The sequence below is a fragment of the Pongo abelii genome, chromosome 2, assembly GCF_028885655.2.
Source record: "Pongo abelii isolate AG06213 chromosome 2, NHGRI_mPonAbe1-v2.0_pri, whole genome shotgun sequence".
In the NCBI taxonomy this organism is placed as follows: Eukaryota; Metazoa; Chordata; class Mammalia; order Primates; family Hominidae; genus Pongo; species Pongo abelii.
Window position 1 is genome coordinate 166,183,275 of NC_085928.1, and position 17,547 is coordinate 166,200,821.

At 38.2% G+C, this 17,547-nt stretch overlaps 1 protein-coding gene across 1 annotated transcript in view; it reads left to right on the forward strand.

Annotated features, from left to right (window-relative positions):
• The window catches only part of KCNAB1 (potassium voltage-gated channel subfamily A regulatory beta subunit 1), a 119,647-nt gene that overhangs the window by 48,884 nt on the left and 53,216 nt on the right, over window positions 1-17,547 (forward strand). Inside the window, exon 7 of the mRNA XM_002814211.5 lies at window positions 4,182-4,268. Coding sequence (XP_002814257.2) covers window positions 4,182-4,268 — 87 coding nt within the window. The remainder of the gene's footprint in view (window positions 1-4,181; window positions 4,269-17,547) is intronic.

A 17,547-nucleotide genomic window follows, 5' to 3' on the forward strand; every position in this document is an offset into this window, starting at 1 on the left:
TGTAAAGGAAAAGAAATAGTTTGGTAGGTCACCAAGTAAGAATAAGTAAATCGCTTGTGTATTCCAACAGCCAAAAGCTGTGTCTGACTCTACATTTGCCTTTCAGGTAAACAGTTTTGTTATGCAATTCAAAACACAAACCCACTGCCATTGTTTTTGGAGTAGGAGAGGAAAATAATCTGAGAAAGCTCTGCTTGAAACTTTTTAATTAATAACAAATGTTAAACTCTATGAACTTTAAAAGAAAAAGACAATCTATGATTTTTCAATTAAAGAATACATTTCTGAACAAATGGATTTGCCACAGGATTTTTTTCAGCGTACTACGTTCACGTAAACTTACATCAGCCATCAAGGATAACCACGTTTTGTAACAGGAGGCACAGCCACATGCTGAATATGATTCCAATACAACCCAGCCTTTAAAAAAGAAGCAGATGTCTCAAATTATGATGATAGGTCTGCTGAGAAAAAACTAGAAATTATATAAACAATGTATATTATTTAAGGCAACTTTTTTTGCAAGCTAGATAGAAAAGCAAGTGCGTGGTAGGTGTAAAAGGTGACGACACAGCATGCTTAAATAGAACCCTTGCAGAATCTCCAAACTACTGATTTCCTTGCTTCCACACAGTCAAACCTGCAACAGTGAACACCCCATCCACCTCTAACTGTGCCAGTCTGCTGACTGTCTGGAATAAACATATTTCTTTAGAAACCTGTGAAATACACTTAAATTGAATTAAGGTTACCTTCTAAACAGTATGGTTCTTGTTAAACTTTGGAACCTAAAAGAAAAATGGACTTAGATTTTTTTGACTGTAGTCACTTGACAACTATTTTCTTTGAGTAATTTATTTTCCTGTGGACTTTTGAGAAATTGCTGGTTTACTTCTAATTATCTCCTCAAGGTTAGGGAGCATTTCTCCTGCTTCTCCTGTTTTCCTCTTTCCACAGACACTGGGTTAGTGCGGAGGCACAGGCTAAGGTCAAATTGCCTTCAGCAAGTGCATTTACTGCACTGGAGCACTTAACTCCTTAGGTTAAGATTGGCTGCCCAGCTGCCCTTTTGGAGCCAAGGTTAATGCATTTTTGCGTGTCTACTTAAACTTAAAACAATACCTGGCCCTAAGCCAGTGCTCAACAAACATTTGCTAAATGGAGATAGAACATGATGACTTGTTTTTTGAAACTAAACGTAAATGGCTCTTAAGGAGATACTCATGAAACATATCTTAATATTGATTTAATTTATGTATTTCTACAAAATTAAAGCATCCAGATAGGAAAACCAGGAATATCTGATTTGGTTTGCAGTCACATGAAAGACCAAAGCAGGAAGATCACCAAGCACCATTTTGTCCTTGGACAGATGAGGAAACTGAGGCTCAGAGAGGCTAAGGGATATCACAGGGTCATTCGGGACAGCCCAAATCAGCACCCTGAATCCCAAACCCTGTGCCTCACCTGCTCTGAATGCCAGACTGGTCCATCCAGCTGCCAAGAGCTCCATGTAGTGACTGAGGTGCTGCTTAGACTCAGCTTGGCTCCCCAACCACCTCTGGTTGGCTCTCCCCCTGACTGCCCCATTTAGTTAGAGTCACTTCACTTCTCAGGCCAAAAATCTAGGAGTCATTCTTGTTTAATCTCCACACCCTATAGCCAGCATACCAGCAAGTCCATGTATTACTATTTACACAACTTGTCCCAAATGTGTACACCTCTCACTAACTTTGTCTGAGCTGGATGGGCTGTGGTGGCTGTGCCTGCCTTCACTCTTGTGCCTTCAGGTCCCTCTCAGCAGGTGGAGCCATCGGTTCAAAATGGAAATCTGATCATATTATTTCCTCTGCTTAATCTCCTCCTCACTCGACCCTCCCCCACCAACGTCTTTAAATCTCACACAGAATCCAAAGTTCATACCATGGATTACAAGACTTTATGTGATTGAGATTTTTAAAGTGAGTGGATACTGTCCTTTAGGGGGACAGTTTCCTTTCACTCCACTTCAAAGTCAGAGGAGGGATCACTGGCCTCAGATACTTGAATTTCTTGCCAAATATCAAGAAAGAGTGCTTTTCAGAGAAAGAATTAAAGAGGTGGGAATGACCAAATACCATGAGGCTGACCTTAGTATCAAGTCCATATCATTAGTTCCAGGTACACATTACGACCTTGAACAAGGAACCTGTGCCAATAGACGCTCTCAATATGCACTGTTAGTGCTCCTTGGGATGAAGACTGTGTCTGTGCATCTTTAAACCCCGAGAGCCTGGCACAGTCTCAGGATGAAATTGGAACTCAATACATGCTCATGGGATGGAATAATAAATGACAAAAGTCACACCTGTCTGTGACATGCCTGATCACACAGTGCTGTAACAGTGCCAAGTTATTTGTAGCCTCTTCTGCTAGTTACTCTCAGCCCACACTGAGCTGTTTAGAAGAGAACGGAGAGAGAGGGCCATTGTCAGAAAACAAGATACTTATTTCCTCTGCCAGGCATAGGCCAGAACTGTCATTAAATGCCCCTTTCCAAAACAGGGGGTCTAGTGAAAATTTTTGACATTTGGTCTTTTGCTGTCTTCCCCCTGAAACTTTCCAGATGTGAACACCATGGTTAATTTCACATTCTGGTTCTGTAGACTATGTTACACAGCTCTCCCAGGAGCAGCAATTCTGAAGGTGTCAGTATTGTTAGGCCCACTGCAGACTAGAGAACTGAGTCTCAAAAAAAGGTCAAAGAACCCAAGTGGGGTCCCTAGCATGCTAGGGTGCAGATTTCCGACCTTTCAAACCTTATGATACCCTGTTATTTGTTTACTTAGCATTCTTGTCCTTTCCTTACCTCCTCCCTGCATACAACTGTCCCCAAAAGTGGCTCGTATCATGATACTTTTTCATGTTAATTTAATTTCACACTGTTTCTTGAGATAGCTGGTGATACCCTGTGCCTGAGCATCAAGGAAGGTTTATAAGAGCAGGCATTAGACCTCATAACATCTGTCTGCCCTAATCTCTTCATCAAAGCTTTTAACAAGCTACCATCACAGACAATCCTTTCTCAATGGATGGAAAACATTTCCGGAACAATATTCAAGCACTCCATTTTCCTGTCATAAAAGTAATTGTGGCTGGCTGATAAACCAGTATGAAAAATCAAATTTAAATGAACCAAATTTAAATTTATAAGAGCCTCATTTAACATGCAATTAACTTTATGCCTATAATAAAGAGAGTAAAGCCTCTGGTCTCCCTGAGGAATTAAAGAGGCTGATAAGAGAATGCTCAATGCTGTGTGCCCCATGGAAATGGGGTAACATGATTCTCGAACACTGTCATCCTTTTGGTTGCATAATATTATATACAATACATTCTATTTCAGGGAAGTATTAATTTTACTAAAATTAATATTTTTCTGAGTATTCATAGAAATGTGACCAAATGGTTAGGGCTGAAACATAGGCGGTTGGTTCCTGACTGCCTTTTTAAGTTCTTATTCTCTCCTTCATATTACGTCTTCAGTCTTTATAGCGTTAGCGTCTAGTGTTTTTGTTTCTTCCCCCAAAATAGAGAATAATAGAAATGGTAGAGCTCAGCTATATTTTATGTTCCTTAAACTTTGTTCCAATTAGTAAAATGTTGAGCAAAGGCTTCATTTGCTAACCCCTTTATATTACTATTAAAACCAACATTTACATTAAAATGGGGTTGGGGCAGTCATTTATTTCTGATTTAAACCATTTTAATGAATTTTATGTGTAATAAATGTACCTCTAGCTCACTATAAGCCTATCAAGTGATCCAAAACATAAACATTAATTTGCATTGTTCAAGAAGAAAAACACTAACTGTTGGAAAGAAGCTGCTTTTTATTCTAAATTTTGCTTCTGGATATTGCCACATACGGGTCACTGTGAAGGTCGTTCCTAAATGTATATTTTCCTGTGAGAGTGACAATATTCCTGAAAAAGCTCTAAGACTTTTTTTACTGGGGGAAGTCCGCCTTTGATATATTTTTAAAACATTCTAGAGTCAATTAACAATCATTGTATTCAACGCATTTTTGAAACTGTTCCAATTCTATTTTTTTAAAGTAAATTCTTGAAAGAAACCAAACTTCAACTCTGAATAGTGCTCATATTTCGATTTTGGGGTTTGTTTCCTGCTTCTGCTCCCAGGATTGAAGGGTTCCCTCCAGAGGCTGCAGCTCGAGTATGTGGATGTGGTCTTTGCAAATCGACCAGACAGTAACACTCCCATGGAAGGTAAGTTAAGAAAGTTAATAAAATACTCTAGAATTCTTGATTCAGTTTGAGGGCTTATTCTGCTCACAGTAGGAAATGAATTGTATTCAGACTGATCGAAATGAATGTGAAAAATAAAAATGTTTCCGACCGATGCCTTTTGGCCTCAGCGTTTACCCCCAAAACCAATGCTCTGCGTGCTGCATCTTCTTTTTTTAAAGCAGTTGAAGGCACTGGGCTCGTGGCTCCCGCTCGTTACAGTGCTCACCCTTTCCAGGTTCATTTCACTTTTGTGATTTCATCAACTAAAACAATAAAGTTAATTGGAAAGGGGCTTTATAACTCAGCCGTCATCGCTTCACAGTAAATCCTTTGAGGGTCTTCCTATTTTATAATGGCTCTAAGTCTGATTAGTTTCCAGTCTGTGGTAGCAATGCTCAGTGGTGCCACCAGCAGGGATTCCACAGGAGCGACTGCTTCAAAATAAGATTTCATTGACGTTTGATTGTGGATTCTCAAAGAGCTGCAACATTTTATCCCCTTTCTGTTATAACTGTTTGAGGACCACAGTTTAAGCTTCTCCCTGTGGAAGCTTTCAGAATGTTTCTAAAACCAGATTTTCTTCAGTTTACATTTATTTACGGAACGTGCTAGGATGTTTGAGACAGAAGATAGTTTGGGAGGCTGAGGATGAATCAAAAAGAATATTCCAGTTAACTGAAGTTCAAAATCATATGGATTATCACTTACCTGAGGTGACTGAGTATGAAGATATTTGAGAAAAAGAGCAAAAATGAATATTCTGGTTATTTGAACAATATGATATGGATTACCACTTTTAAAATAATTAGAATAGTTTGATTCACATGATATTACACTGAAGGTAACTTTGTCCTTGATGATTCAAAAGGCAGGATCTTGTAATAAATCAGGTTCTGTAAAGAGTGATTCTTGTTATAGGGTTATAGAAGGGTTATAGTAATGGAAAAGTATAAATGATTGACATATTATGAATTTTTCTAGGTTGTATTTCTGACCATAAAAAAGTTATGGAAATTATTTTCCTTGCCATTTATCTCATTCTCAACTACAGAGAAATGTAAAATATATATAGTCATATCTAACTTTCTCCTACAGTTTTCTTCTTTCTCGAATCTGGGTAAAATTAGGAGTTCATTATAAAACAGTATCAGTGTTGGAAATTTTCCACGGAAATGACAGAAAACTGCATATTTTTTGTCAAAGCAAAGATTAGGTGTTTGATAAAGCAAATCATAAGCATTTTATTAGTATAAGAAGTGTTTATTGCAAGGATAATATGATGTCATACAACTCTTTTTTATTATTTATTTTTTATCTTATTTTTCCATAAGTTATTGGGGTACAGGTGGTAGTTGGTTACATGAGTAAGAGCTTTAGTGGTGATTTGTAAGATTTTGGTGCACTTATGACTCGAGCAGAATACACTGCACTGTATTTGTAGTCTTATCCCTCACCCCTCTCCCACTCTTCCCCCCAAGTCCCCAAAGTCCACTGTAGCATGCTTATGCCTTTGCATCCTCATAGCTTAGTTCTCACATATCAGTGAGAACATACAATGTTTGGTTTTCCATTCCTGGGTTACTTCACTTAGAGTAATAGTCTCCAGTCTCATCCAGGTCACTGCAAATGCTGTTAATTTGTAACTTTTTATGTCTGAGTAGTATTCCATCATATATATATATGTATATATGTGTGTGTGTGTATATTTTCTGGTAGTAGCAAAAATATATATATATACACACATATATATATCTCACAGTTTCTTTATCCACCCGTTGATTGATGGGCATTTGGTTTGGTTCCACGATTTTGCAATTGCGAATTGTGCTGCTGTAAACGCGCATGTTCTTTAAGGAATATTCACACTGTTTTCCACAGTGGCTGTACTAGTTTACATTTCCACCAGCAGTGTAGAAATGTTCCAGTCAATTCTTAATGACACATTAAAACAGAGCACTAATGTTATTTAGTCTGCAAAAGCGTCAAGTAAAATGCCATTTAGTGGGGTCTACGAAAGACTGGAATTGCTTCACATTTTAAGTGCCTAGTGACTATTTTCCTCTTTTAGACAGTGTTCTTTGCAATTATACCATGTACAGGATAGCAGAACATCTGAGATTTTTAAGGATTTTTTTCCCATCATACCCCTACCTTTAATTTTAGGAATATATTTTAGGAGTCTCTCAAACTCCTACATAATGCAAAACATAATTTGCATTATATTTATAGAAGGAGGAAATCCTCAATTAGGAGCCAAACTATGTGATACCAACAAGATAATGATGTTTCTTGTATCAATATTTATTACATGTTGAAATTTATTAAAAGAAATCTTCAAAGTGTTTTAAAAAATAATTGCTGCTGCCTGGTGGAGTTCGTAACTGCAGCATTGTTTAGCCTTTGTGGGAATCAGAGAAAATTTACATTTTCCCTGAGTAGTTTCTTATATACAATTCCACAAAGCGGAATGGGAAGCTATTTTATCCTGAGTCATTTTCCAAGTTCAGAAGCATAATGAATGGTGTCAAACAATGGAGATTTGCCACTTGTTGATAAGGTCAAGGCATGTGGCATTTTGTAACACAGCAGCAATCGACCACCTCATGCTGGAATGTAGCCTGCTCCCCCTCACCAGGAAGGGGAGACTCACCCCAGCAGGCCAATCAAGCTCTGAGGCTTATTCTTCTGGGAGGACCTAGCAGGGACATTCCACAGGCAGCTCCTCATGAAGGACTTGTTCCAGATTGAAATCGCTTCCACCTGAGTTTTTCCTAGCTTTCAGAAAATGTTTATCCTCAAACTTAGTACACTCATTTGTTCCGAGGTGGCCCACTGGAACAGCCAGAGTTTGATATAAGTCTCTGGAAACACATCTATACATATGGTCTTTTCTACTTTACTGTACCAGGGGAAGGTACTGATCTGGGAAATAAAGAAGAAATAGGAAATAAAGAGACAGGACTGTCAGGTGAACTTGGGTACATTTGGCACCCTAAAAATGGGGGAAAAACAAGGTGCCTGTGTTAGTTCTGGATTCCATGTTGTTGAGAGTCACCTGTGCAACAATTTTGTAAATCATACAGTGTGTGTATGGGAATAAAGTTGTCCATGTACAATGGGGGTATACCTTAGGAAGACTATCAATGTTTCTAAAAACATTACGGAAGGCAAATGTTATTTATAATCAAATTACCCTTGAAAACACTACAGTAACTCTGTTAGTTAAAGATATTCTATTGGCTTTAATTAATTATTCAATTTATTTTTCAAATGTGGTGAAAAAATCATCACAACAGATAGTTGTCCAACCTTTTTTTTTTTTTGGTAGTAGCAGAAAAATCCTTAATATCAAATGATATTACTTTTTTTCTTGTTTCAGCAACTTACATTGGCTATTTTAGGTTCACTTGCATCCATTTCTGTTTAAGTGACACAACAGTGGTTGCCAAGTATATATTGTTGAGTATATATTAAATCTACATTCATTAATACTATAGACCTTTAGCATTTGTAAATCATTTTTCTTGACTTCAACTATTATTTGCCAACCCCATGGAGTCACAACACATGCTGACATAATTCTGCTGAGGCACCTCTTTTAAACACAGGGGACATAGCACTTTCAAATGAGTTCAGCCCAACTCTGTGCTTGCTCTTATTTGTCACTGATTACCAGGTAGAGTGGAGTTCAAGAACTTGGGGACACTGAGAGTCTACAGTCATAAACTATGCAAATGTCAAGGGTCATGTGTGTGCCCACAATGAGCATCGCTAAGATACATTTTAAACAACTTCCATTTAAATATTATTAAAATGCCAATTGCATTCATGTGGTTTCTACCATGAAATGATATTAATTGGGAACATTTAAAAAATAAACCAAGATGAGCTTCATCCAGTTTCTACATATCGTATAGCAACCATTTGAGCCAGAAAAAGATTAACTGCAGCATCTTTGTAATATATTGGCATCATATATCTAATTAGTTTTTTCCTTCCCTTATTTCTTAGAAAATCAATAGACAAAAAGCGAGTCCTCTCAAAAGAATGGCTGTAAATTCCAAAGGTGCAATCAGTGGAGAAAGGGGTGAGACGCTTCATTCGCAATCTGCAGCCCCATGGAATACAGTTAGACATTTTCAGGCTATGGGAAGATGTTCCTGACAACAGAGGGGAGCTTGTGTACTTTTTCCTCTGTCCCTCTTGTTTATTTTTTCTGGTTCACCTAGTAGTAAGTCATTTTTCTTTCACAGCATCTGCCATGCCATCTGTCTCTGCTACAATATCTGGCAACGATGGCATGTTTTCCAGTCCTAGAAAAAAATCAGCCCCACATCCCATTTCTTCCTTCTTATGGGTCTATGTTCCTCCCAGTAGAGTCACTGACAGTTCTTTATGCTCTATGAAGCTCATATCCCTAATTCTCTCACTTCCACAAATCCCTAACGTGTATTTCAAAATCTTCTCTTGAGCTCATTAGACAAGAAAAAGTTCAGGCGATAGAGTCAGTCTGGACATGGATGGACACAGAGCATTTGTGTGTCCAAGGAGCTGTATGAGGAGTTTTTTGTTTTTTGTTGTTGTTGTTGTTGTTTTTATTTTCTGTCATTCCCAAACACCAGGCTAATGTCTCTACCTATACTCTTCTCACTGCTCCAGGAAGAAGAGATTGAGCCTAACTGTGGTCATGAAAGGAGGGTATAAGCCTGTACCACTTGTAGACAACAGCAAAAAGAGGGGACACACTAACTTTTTGATCTGAGAATATGATTTTTAAATTAAATTAAATTTTAGTTAGTTTTTTTATTTTAAAAACACTTGGATTTGAGTCCTTACTTTTCATATAGAGCTTGTTGCTAAAACTGATTATTCTTACAGAATTCCTGAGTCATTAAATATTATTTCCATGCTGATTACAGTTCCAGTTATTTATTTTTTCCTGCCAGCAGATCAGCACAGACATAAAGCAGCCCAGATGTCTTAATTTCAAATAAGAGAAGCAAGACCAAAGTTAGCTTCACTTATTCCCATAGTATCATCTTGTCAAATAACCCATTCCATAAGTATTTACTTCTTTCTAAGCCATCTTTTTTAGTGTTGTCATGTGAAAGCAGGCATCTATGGATATTCAGGGATTCAGGATATCCAGTGACAACTCAGAAAATGCCAGAAAGCAAAAAACATTGCAGTATCCCAAATTTTCTACATTTTGAAAGTTCCAAAATGCTGGACCTAGATATTTAACTTCCAAAGTAAAAAGTTTTCAAAACCAAAATTAACCACCTAAAACCTAGAAACATCATTTAACCACAGTAGATCAGCCCTTCCACCTCTATCTTTTATTATCTTCCCTGAAAGTTACCTTCAAGCCATCCGAAAAAACATGATATAGAAGGAAGAAATCTTCTGCAAATATTGTCACAGAGCTGTCCAATAGAAATATAATGCAAGCCACATATATATAATTTAAATTTTCTATTAGCTATATTAAAAAAGTAAAAAGAGAGAGGAACATCACATATCGGGGCCCGTTGGGGGGTGGGGGGCAAAGGGAGAGAGAGCATTAGGATAAATACCTAATGCATGCAGGGCATAAAGCCTAGATGGCGGGTTGATGGGGGCAGCCAAGCACCATGGCACATGTATACCTATGTAACAAACCTGCACATCCTGCACATGTATTTCTGAACTTAAAGTAAAAAAAAAAAAAAAAGTGAAAAGAAACAGGTGAGGTTATTTATTATATTTTATTTAATGTGATATATCAAAACTTATCACTTCAACATGATCCATTAGTATCCAAAAGTTACTAATGGCATATATTACATTCTTTTTTTTCCCTACTAAGTCTTTGAAATCAGTTGTATACACCCTAATTTGGAGCAAAACATTTCAACTGCTCAGTAGACAATTTTAATTAGGATCAGCCACATTTCAAGTGCTCAATAGCCACATGTGGCTAGTAGCTACTGTACTTGACCACACAGGCTTATAAACTATATTCCCAGTCTAACAGAGCCGCAGGCACATAGTAGGTGCTCAATAAATATTTATTGAATAGCTGGATGAATAACTGAGCAAGTGTTTGAGTGATTGAATGAATAAAGCTCCAAAGTTAAATAGCTCTAACTTCATTTTCCTCTACTTGAAAACCTATCTTGGTTTCCTAACCTCTATAAACATTCTAGTACCTGGTTCAACATATTTCAAGGAGATGTTGACAGGTTGCTGCCAAACAGCCCCAGGACACTTACATGCTGTTTCTCATCTGCAGTCACAGTAGCATCCAGATGCACTGCATCTCTCTTTAGAAATCTGATTGATATCTAAATGAGCAGAAATGCATAAAGGGACAATTCTGTGGCAATACAGTTGCCCCCTGAGTATTACTATATCAATTAAGGTTATTTAATGCATTTCATTTATTACCCTGGCCAGGACGTTCCCAAGGCCTCTGGGGTACATCACATCAATTTAACCCCCTGGCTTGAAGGCCTGGGACAGTTGAGTTTTCGAGAAATTAATTTGGAGAAAATGATTTTCATATCCAAGAAGATGAGCCAAACCCAGCCAAGCTTGTGGCAAAAAAAAAAAAAAAGTGTTTCAATTTTAAAAAGCAGTTTTGTTTCCATTTTAACTGCAAATTCACCAAAAATTTTCCTGATACTTTAGGCCTATTTAGCTGATGTTTTATCCTGTACAGACCAAAAAAATTGTGTCATGAAAAGACAAATTTATTTCATCCATCCTAAGAAATGACAATGGGGGACAGTTGGGTTCACTTCAGGTTCTTTCCATCTCAATTTCATCTGTTTAGAAAATCTCATGTTTCTGTTCATGGTGGACCTCCTCATTGGAACAATATTTCTGCAGAGTAGACTAGGGCATTAGACAGACACAACTTCAAATTCTGGCTTTGCTACCTATCAGACTGTACACTTGGGGCAAGCTACTATCCTCACAGAGGCTCACTTTCCTCACCTGAAAACAGAGGAAACATAAAGCACCATCTGAATGAGTTAACAATGTGGTTGCAGCACCTCACTCACAGCTGGGGCAAACAAACGTAAGCTCCATTTCTAGAATGCCCTAGGTAAGGCATGTAAAACTCTCCTTTCTCTGGATCTCTTCTCAGAGGTAATCATGGGAGAAGTCCAAGGCCCTGAAATTACAATATGATGAAAATCTAATGGAGATAGCCAAGCTGCAGGGCTGCACAGGATCTGTGGTGAAGTCATGTAAGATTCAAGCCATGGAGTTGGCAGTGTTATTTTCTTATAGCCCTTTTTTTCCTCCTAAAATTTTGCTCTGAAACTCTTTATGCCCTTTAAGCTGATTTAATCATAAATTTTCCAGGGTTAATCTATTCAGCCTGAAAGGTGATCTGGTGCCTGTGACTTTATTTTCAAAGATGTCTCTAGAAAAAAAAACAACTCAATAATAGGATTAACTCATTCATTCAGTTGATATTCACTGAATACTTACCATTTAAGCACTGTTTTGGGCACTTGGAGAAGCAGAAGTTAATAATCAAACAAAAATCCTATCCTTAGAAAAATCACATTCTTGTTGGAGAGACAGACAAAAAGTTAGTAAGAAAGTTACATTAGATGGTGATAATAGAATGGAGAAACAAATTAATCATGGGAGGGGGCTAGGAAGTTATGGGGGTAGATTTTAGTTAGGATGACCTAATAGGAGGGAATGGTGGGCAGTGGGGAGGGGCTTTGGAAATAGCTTGGCCTCCTCCAAAATAGAAAGGGTATAGCATTAAGAGTCAGACCTCAATTCAAATCCTCTTTCTGTTACTAGCCAATTGATCTTAGGCAAGTTACTGAACTTCTCTTGTCCCTGGTTTTCTTATCTGTAGAATGTAGGTAATAATATCTGCTCTATAGGGTTATTGCGAGGATTATTTGAGATAATATACACAAAATGCTTAGGATGTTGCCTAGTAACTACTCGAAATTTAGAGCTACCATTTTTGTTATTGTTACTGTTTGCATAGTACTGCTGTAATTTTTTTATGTAGGAAATTACCTTGATGCAATTGTAGTCTCCAAGTCTACTACCAGGTTATCCTAGAGGTCTCAAAGAAGAAAGGCTAACACAACAAATTAAGATGCATGAGTCACATGGTTTATCAAATCAATTAAAACACATTATGAGAAGAAAGAGGGGAAGAGATAGGGACAGTTAAAATAATTACAATAGAATTCACACAGGAGAAAGAACCCAGCTACTTAAATCTTGGGACACACAGTGCTCATGTGACCTGCCCTCTCTATCTACCACATTGACCTTCCCTATTATATAGGGATTATATAGGTCAAATCTGAGGTTTCAGCAAGGGGCTCAGCAAGGAAAAGATGCCCGGGTCAGTAGTATACTTGGATAGACTCAGGGACAAGCCCACCTGGCCATGACCTGTAGCTCATCATTTGGCCTGATGCACAGCTAAGGACTATTTGCATTCCTTGCACAGAGGATTTCTGTGGCTAGAATGGGGGTCACCAATGGGTGGCTGACTGAAGACTTCACTTAAGTTCTCATATTTTATGTATTTATATTTACTATATTTCAAATGTTTGGTGTCATATGCATATGGATATGTTGTCAATATCACCTCTTTCCATTCCTCCCTCCTATCTGTGTTCAGCATGCACATTCTCTACTTTGTTGATGGCTACTAAGACTCAGGAGTTACTAATCCACTTAGTTTTACCATGCTCATCATGTAAATTCTGCCTATGTCTCACAGGCTACTTGCGTCTCCACCCAGTTTCGTTTATCCTCTTTCTTTGTTTCACTTTCTTTCTTGAGCAGAACTGAATAATCTTAAGTCATACAGCAAAGGCACATTACAGAGTTCACCACTCTCAGTCGTTGACATGTTGCCTCAGGTCCGGCAAATCCTCCAGGCCTGTTGAAAAATTTCCAACATTAACAAGAGGCCCACAAAGTTCTGACTGTGGATCATTCTGATATGCATCTGTAAGAACAGAGCCCCTGGTTAACAAACAATCTTTTCCAACTGGGTTCCATAGAAAGAACAAGAGCTTCAGAGAAATTACCTTTACTAGAAGTACTGAGAAGTTAACAATTGCCAAGGCTGCAGAAAATATGTGGAGAGCTGGCTTTAAAGAAAACTATACTCCAGAAAAACAATTGTGCTCATCTGGTGTTTTATTTTCTGCTTTCTTTGGAAATCAATGATTCCCAACCTTATTCCATAAAGTCCTGGTTTGAAGGGAAGATTCTAAAGGAGGCTACGCTTATATGCTATGCAGTTTACTTCCTCTATTTTCTCTCACCCCCCGACCGTTTTTTTCTTTCATGACATCTTTACTCAACAGTGAAGGCAGAAGAGATTCAATCTGTATCATTAATGAGTTAAAAAAGGAAAAACAAGGTGGGCCAAATGTTTGGGGGACTGTTGTACCTTCTTACAACAAGTCTGTGGACTTCACCAAGCTCCAAAAGGGTGCTTTTTTCTTCTTCTTCTTTTTCCCTTAAGTTGTTTTTAGTTAAGAAAAGAGAGAGAGAGAGAGGGAGAACAGAGAGTGCTTCTGCTCACCCCAGCTGTCAGGTGAAAAACAGAGCTGCTTAGTATTCTGGGGCTGTGGGTTTATGACTCATGTGCACTTCCTTCTGTGAGTTGTCATTTCTCTGAGAGATATTTGGAGTTGTGACAAAATTTAACTCCATATTCTGAGGGGATGTTGACTGGATCTCAGGAGAATTCATTTCTGTAAGTTCCTCGATCTGCTGCAGCAGATCTGCAGTGACATGCAGAGGACTTGGAGACTAACATTACTTAGCAGCAACACACTCTGAGGGTTTACTGGCATGCTGATTGAATGCAGTGAGCAGAGCCACCTGTGTCAGGGTAATCGAAAATTCTCAGACAGCCGGGGATAAACAAATACCCTCGAGTCTCTCTCTTACTTTCTGTGCAAAAGGAAGTATTAATAATGAGAGTAAGTGGTTTTGTTAACCCCCCTCCTGAATATTTAATATGTGTCCTGAAAAAATATGACGTCTGCAATCAGAAGGTGAGGGCGTTAGTCTTAGGTATATAAACTTGGCTGAGTTGCTCAGACCTTCAACTTCGCAATTTTTCATTTGTAAAATGGGAAGAATAAAAATATTCCAGCTATTTCCAAGATTGTTGTGAAGATAAAATGAGATAAGTGGAAACGTGTTATAAATTGTAATTGTCCTGCACAAATATTTTGAGGTTGTTGTTGTTACATATGTTTACACTTTTAGGAATATATAAACCTTGGAAGATATAATAATCAAAGTTTCAGCCAGACACCAAGAAACAATTGAAATGAAATTTTAGAGTGAGATGCCAGTTCTCCATTTGTACTTTCAAATGAAGTGTGCAAGAGCTTGTTCCATAGCTCTTTCTTCCCCCAACTGTTTATTTTGAGAAATTAAAAACTTATAGAAATGGTGAAAGAATAAACACCCAATACTCTTCACCCACATTTACCAAATTGTGCCACATTTTGCCTTTATTTTTCCCTCTCTTGTTCTCTGCCATTGTGACATTTCATCCATAAATATTTTCTCCAGTATCTCCTGAGAATAAGGCGTTCTTCTATATGACCATAACACAATCATGATACTCAAGAATATACAAGCCATATTCAAATTTTCTAAAATGTCCTTTATAGGATTTATTTGTTTTGCTTTTTTTGAGGGGGCATGAATCCTGCAGTACATTTAATTGTCATGACTGTTAAATTTTTTTATTTTATTCTATTTTAGATTCAGGGGGTACATGTGCAGGTTTGTTACATGGGTATATTACATAATGCTGAGCTTTGGGCTTCTAGTGAACTGATCACCCAAATAGTGAACATTGTACCCAATAGGGAGTTTCTTAACACTCACCTCCCTGCCACCCTCCCCTCTTTTGGAGTCCCCATTGTCTAGTATTTCCATCTTCATGTCCTTATGTAGCCCTTGTTTAGCTCCCCCTTACAAGTGAGGACATGAGGTATTTGATTTTCTGATTCTGAGTTATTTCACTTAGGATAATGGCCTCCAGCTCTGCCCATGCTGCTGCAAAGGATATGATTTCATTCTTTTTTCTGTCTGCATACTATTCCATAGTATTCTCCACACTGTTTTCCGAGGGCCCAGGAGGGTTGCTGCATCCCATTGCTGGTCCTGTTCAGGTTGATCACTCGATTCAAGTGATGTCTGCCAGGTTTCTCCCTGTGACAGTACCTCTTTAACTTTATAATTAATAAATAACCTAGAATGTGATTATTTGAGACTATGTGAATAGACTGTCCCCCACAACCTTGTTTTAGCATCCACCAAGGATCCCTGCCTGTGTCCGCTTTTATAAGGAGGGCTGTGAGATGGTGCTTTCCTGATTCCATCAGCTCCTCTTTCTTTAGGAGTTGGTTTTCTTCTACAGAGAGAAGCCTTCCCATCTGCTCTTCCCCTACTCTCTGTTCAGTGACTCTGGAGCTCCTCACTGGCTTCAAAAATATAAAAGTTGAGAGAGGGGAGTAAAGGGGATCTAGTGAGAAGGGCACATATGACGAAAACTGCTGTGAGCTCCATCCACCCCAGCATGGGAGAGAGCTGCCTCTTCATTGCCACCCTGGTTGGGATGGGGGTTTCAAGGCCATTCAGATGGTTTAAAACATTACCCCCATGACTGGGGAGCATAGTGGCCTAGGAGCTGATGTGTGCCTGGAAAATCCAGGGGTAAAGAGGTGGGCTGACTATCTGTCTTGGTGGCACCACTGGGGGAGTGCTGACCTCCTGGGACTGGTAGGGAAGGTAGTTACGAATGTCTGCTGTGTGGGGTCTTCTTGGGTCCTGCCCTTCAGGGCCTCCTGGAGGATGGAGGCTGGAGGACAGGGGTTTGAGGGAGAAAATAGAGAAACAGAAACCAAACGTACCTGACACTCCTGTAGTCTTCTAGCCTAAACAGGTCCCAGCTTGGGCAGAGGAAAAGAGTTTGAGTTTGAAGTTTTGATTGAGATTGTTGGAGGATGTGCTTATGACTTAAAATGACTTTAGGTCTCTGTATTACCATAGAATGAGCAGAAAAGCTGTGGGACCAGTCTGAGTTTTCATCAAGGCCAAAGGATACTTGCTCTACTGAATGTTAAGGACCAGTAGGAGATTTTTAAAAATTCAGCTGAAGGATTACATTATCATTAGTTATGCTTGTTACACATGTTTAAATACCTAGGTTTAAATCTGACTTAAATTACACATGCACATGCCAAAAAAATTAACTCTTCGTTTCAGAAACAAATTTGTTTACTTTATAAGAAAATACCATTAAGTCCAATATAACTGGAAGTTTAGGAAAACCTTGTGTGCTTAAGATTTGAGTCTCTATAAATTACAGAATAAAGTACTTGGCCCCCTGTATAAAATTCATACATTATACAAACACATCCCTCATACTCCAGCACTACTCCACCCCAGATACCCTCATTGGGAATCTGAAAACTTTTGAGGTGTCACTTCAACTTTGGGAAGTAATTATTTGTTAATGTTCAAACAGTGGAAAATATTATATGCCACAAAAGCCTCAACCTTTGCAGTTTGGAATTTACCCATCATTTCTAAATGTATCCCCATGTTAAGTTTTATGTATTTGTTTTAAATTCAAAAGGGAAAGCGTGTGTTGTGTCTAGCTTCAATGAAGCCAATCATACAAAATTGCTGATAATTAAATAAGATACTTTTAGACTTAAAATTTTGACAATTCAAATATAGTCAGCTGAGAATTTGCTTATTCAAGAAAACCATTTTGTTTGTTTTTAAGGGCCAGTGGATGGAACAGTTTGTACAGGGAAGCAGTAGGAAGGGAAATAAAGCTTAGTGTTACCAATATTCTTCTGTATTAAGGGCAAAAAGGAAAGCATTGTATCATTGCCCTTGAAACTAGAAGCAAGTTTGGTAATTAAACAAACCCAATTACCATTTTAGAATGAATGTTTTTATCTAATGAGATAGGAGATAAACCCGTCTGACAAGAGAATTCACATAAAACTTAACAAAAAGCCAAAAAAGGGAGATAAAAAAACAAAAAGAAAAAAATGGGTCAAGGAAAGAATGAAATTTTGTTTCTCTCATCCATTTTGCCTGCTGTCTTCCTGAGCAGAGATCAAATGTTGCAAGACCCTGTCTCAAAAAACCTGCATAATGCATTTTCAGTGTCACCATATAGTACTCAGATGACCCACAGAAGAAACATGACATAGTATAA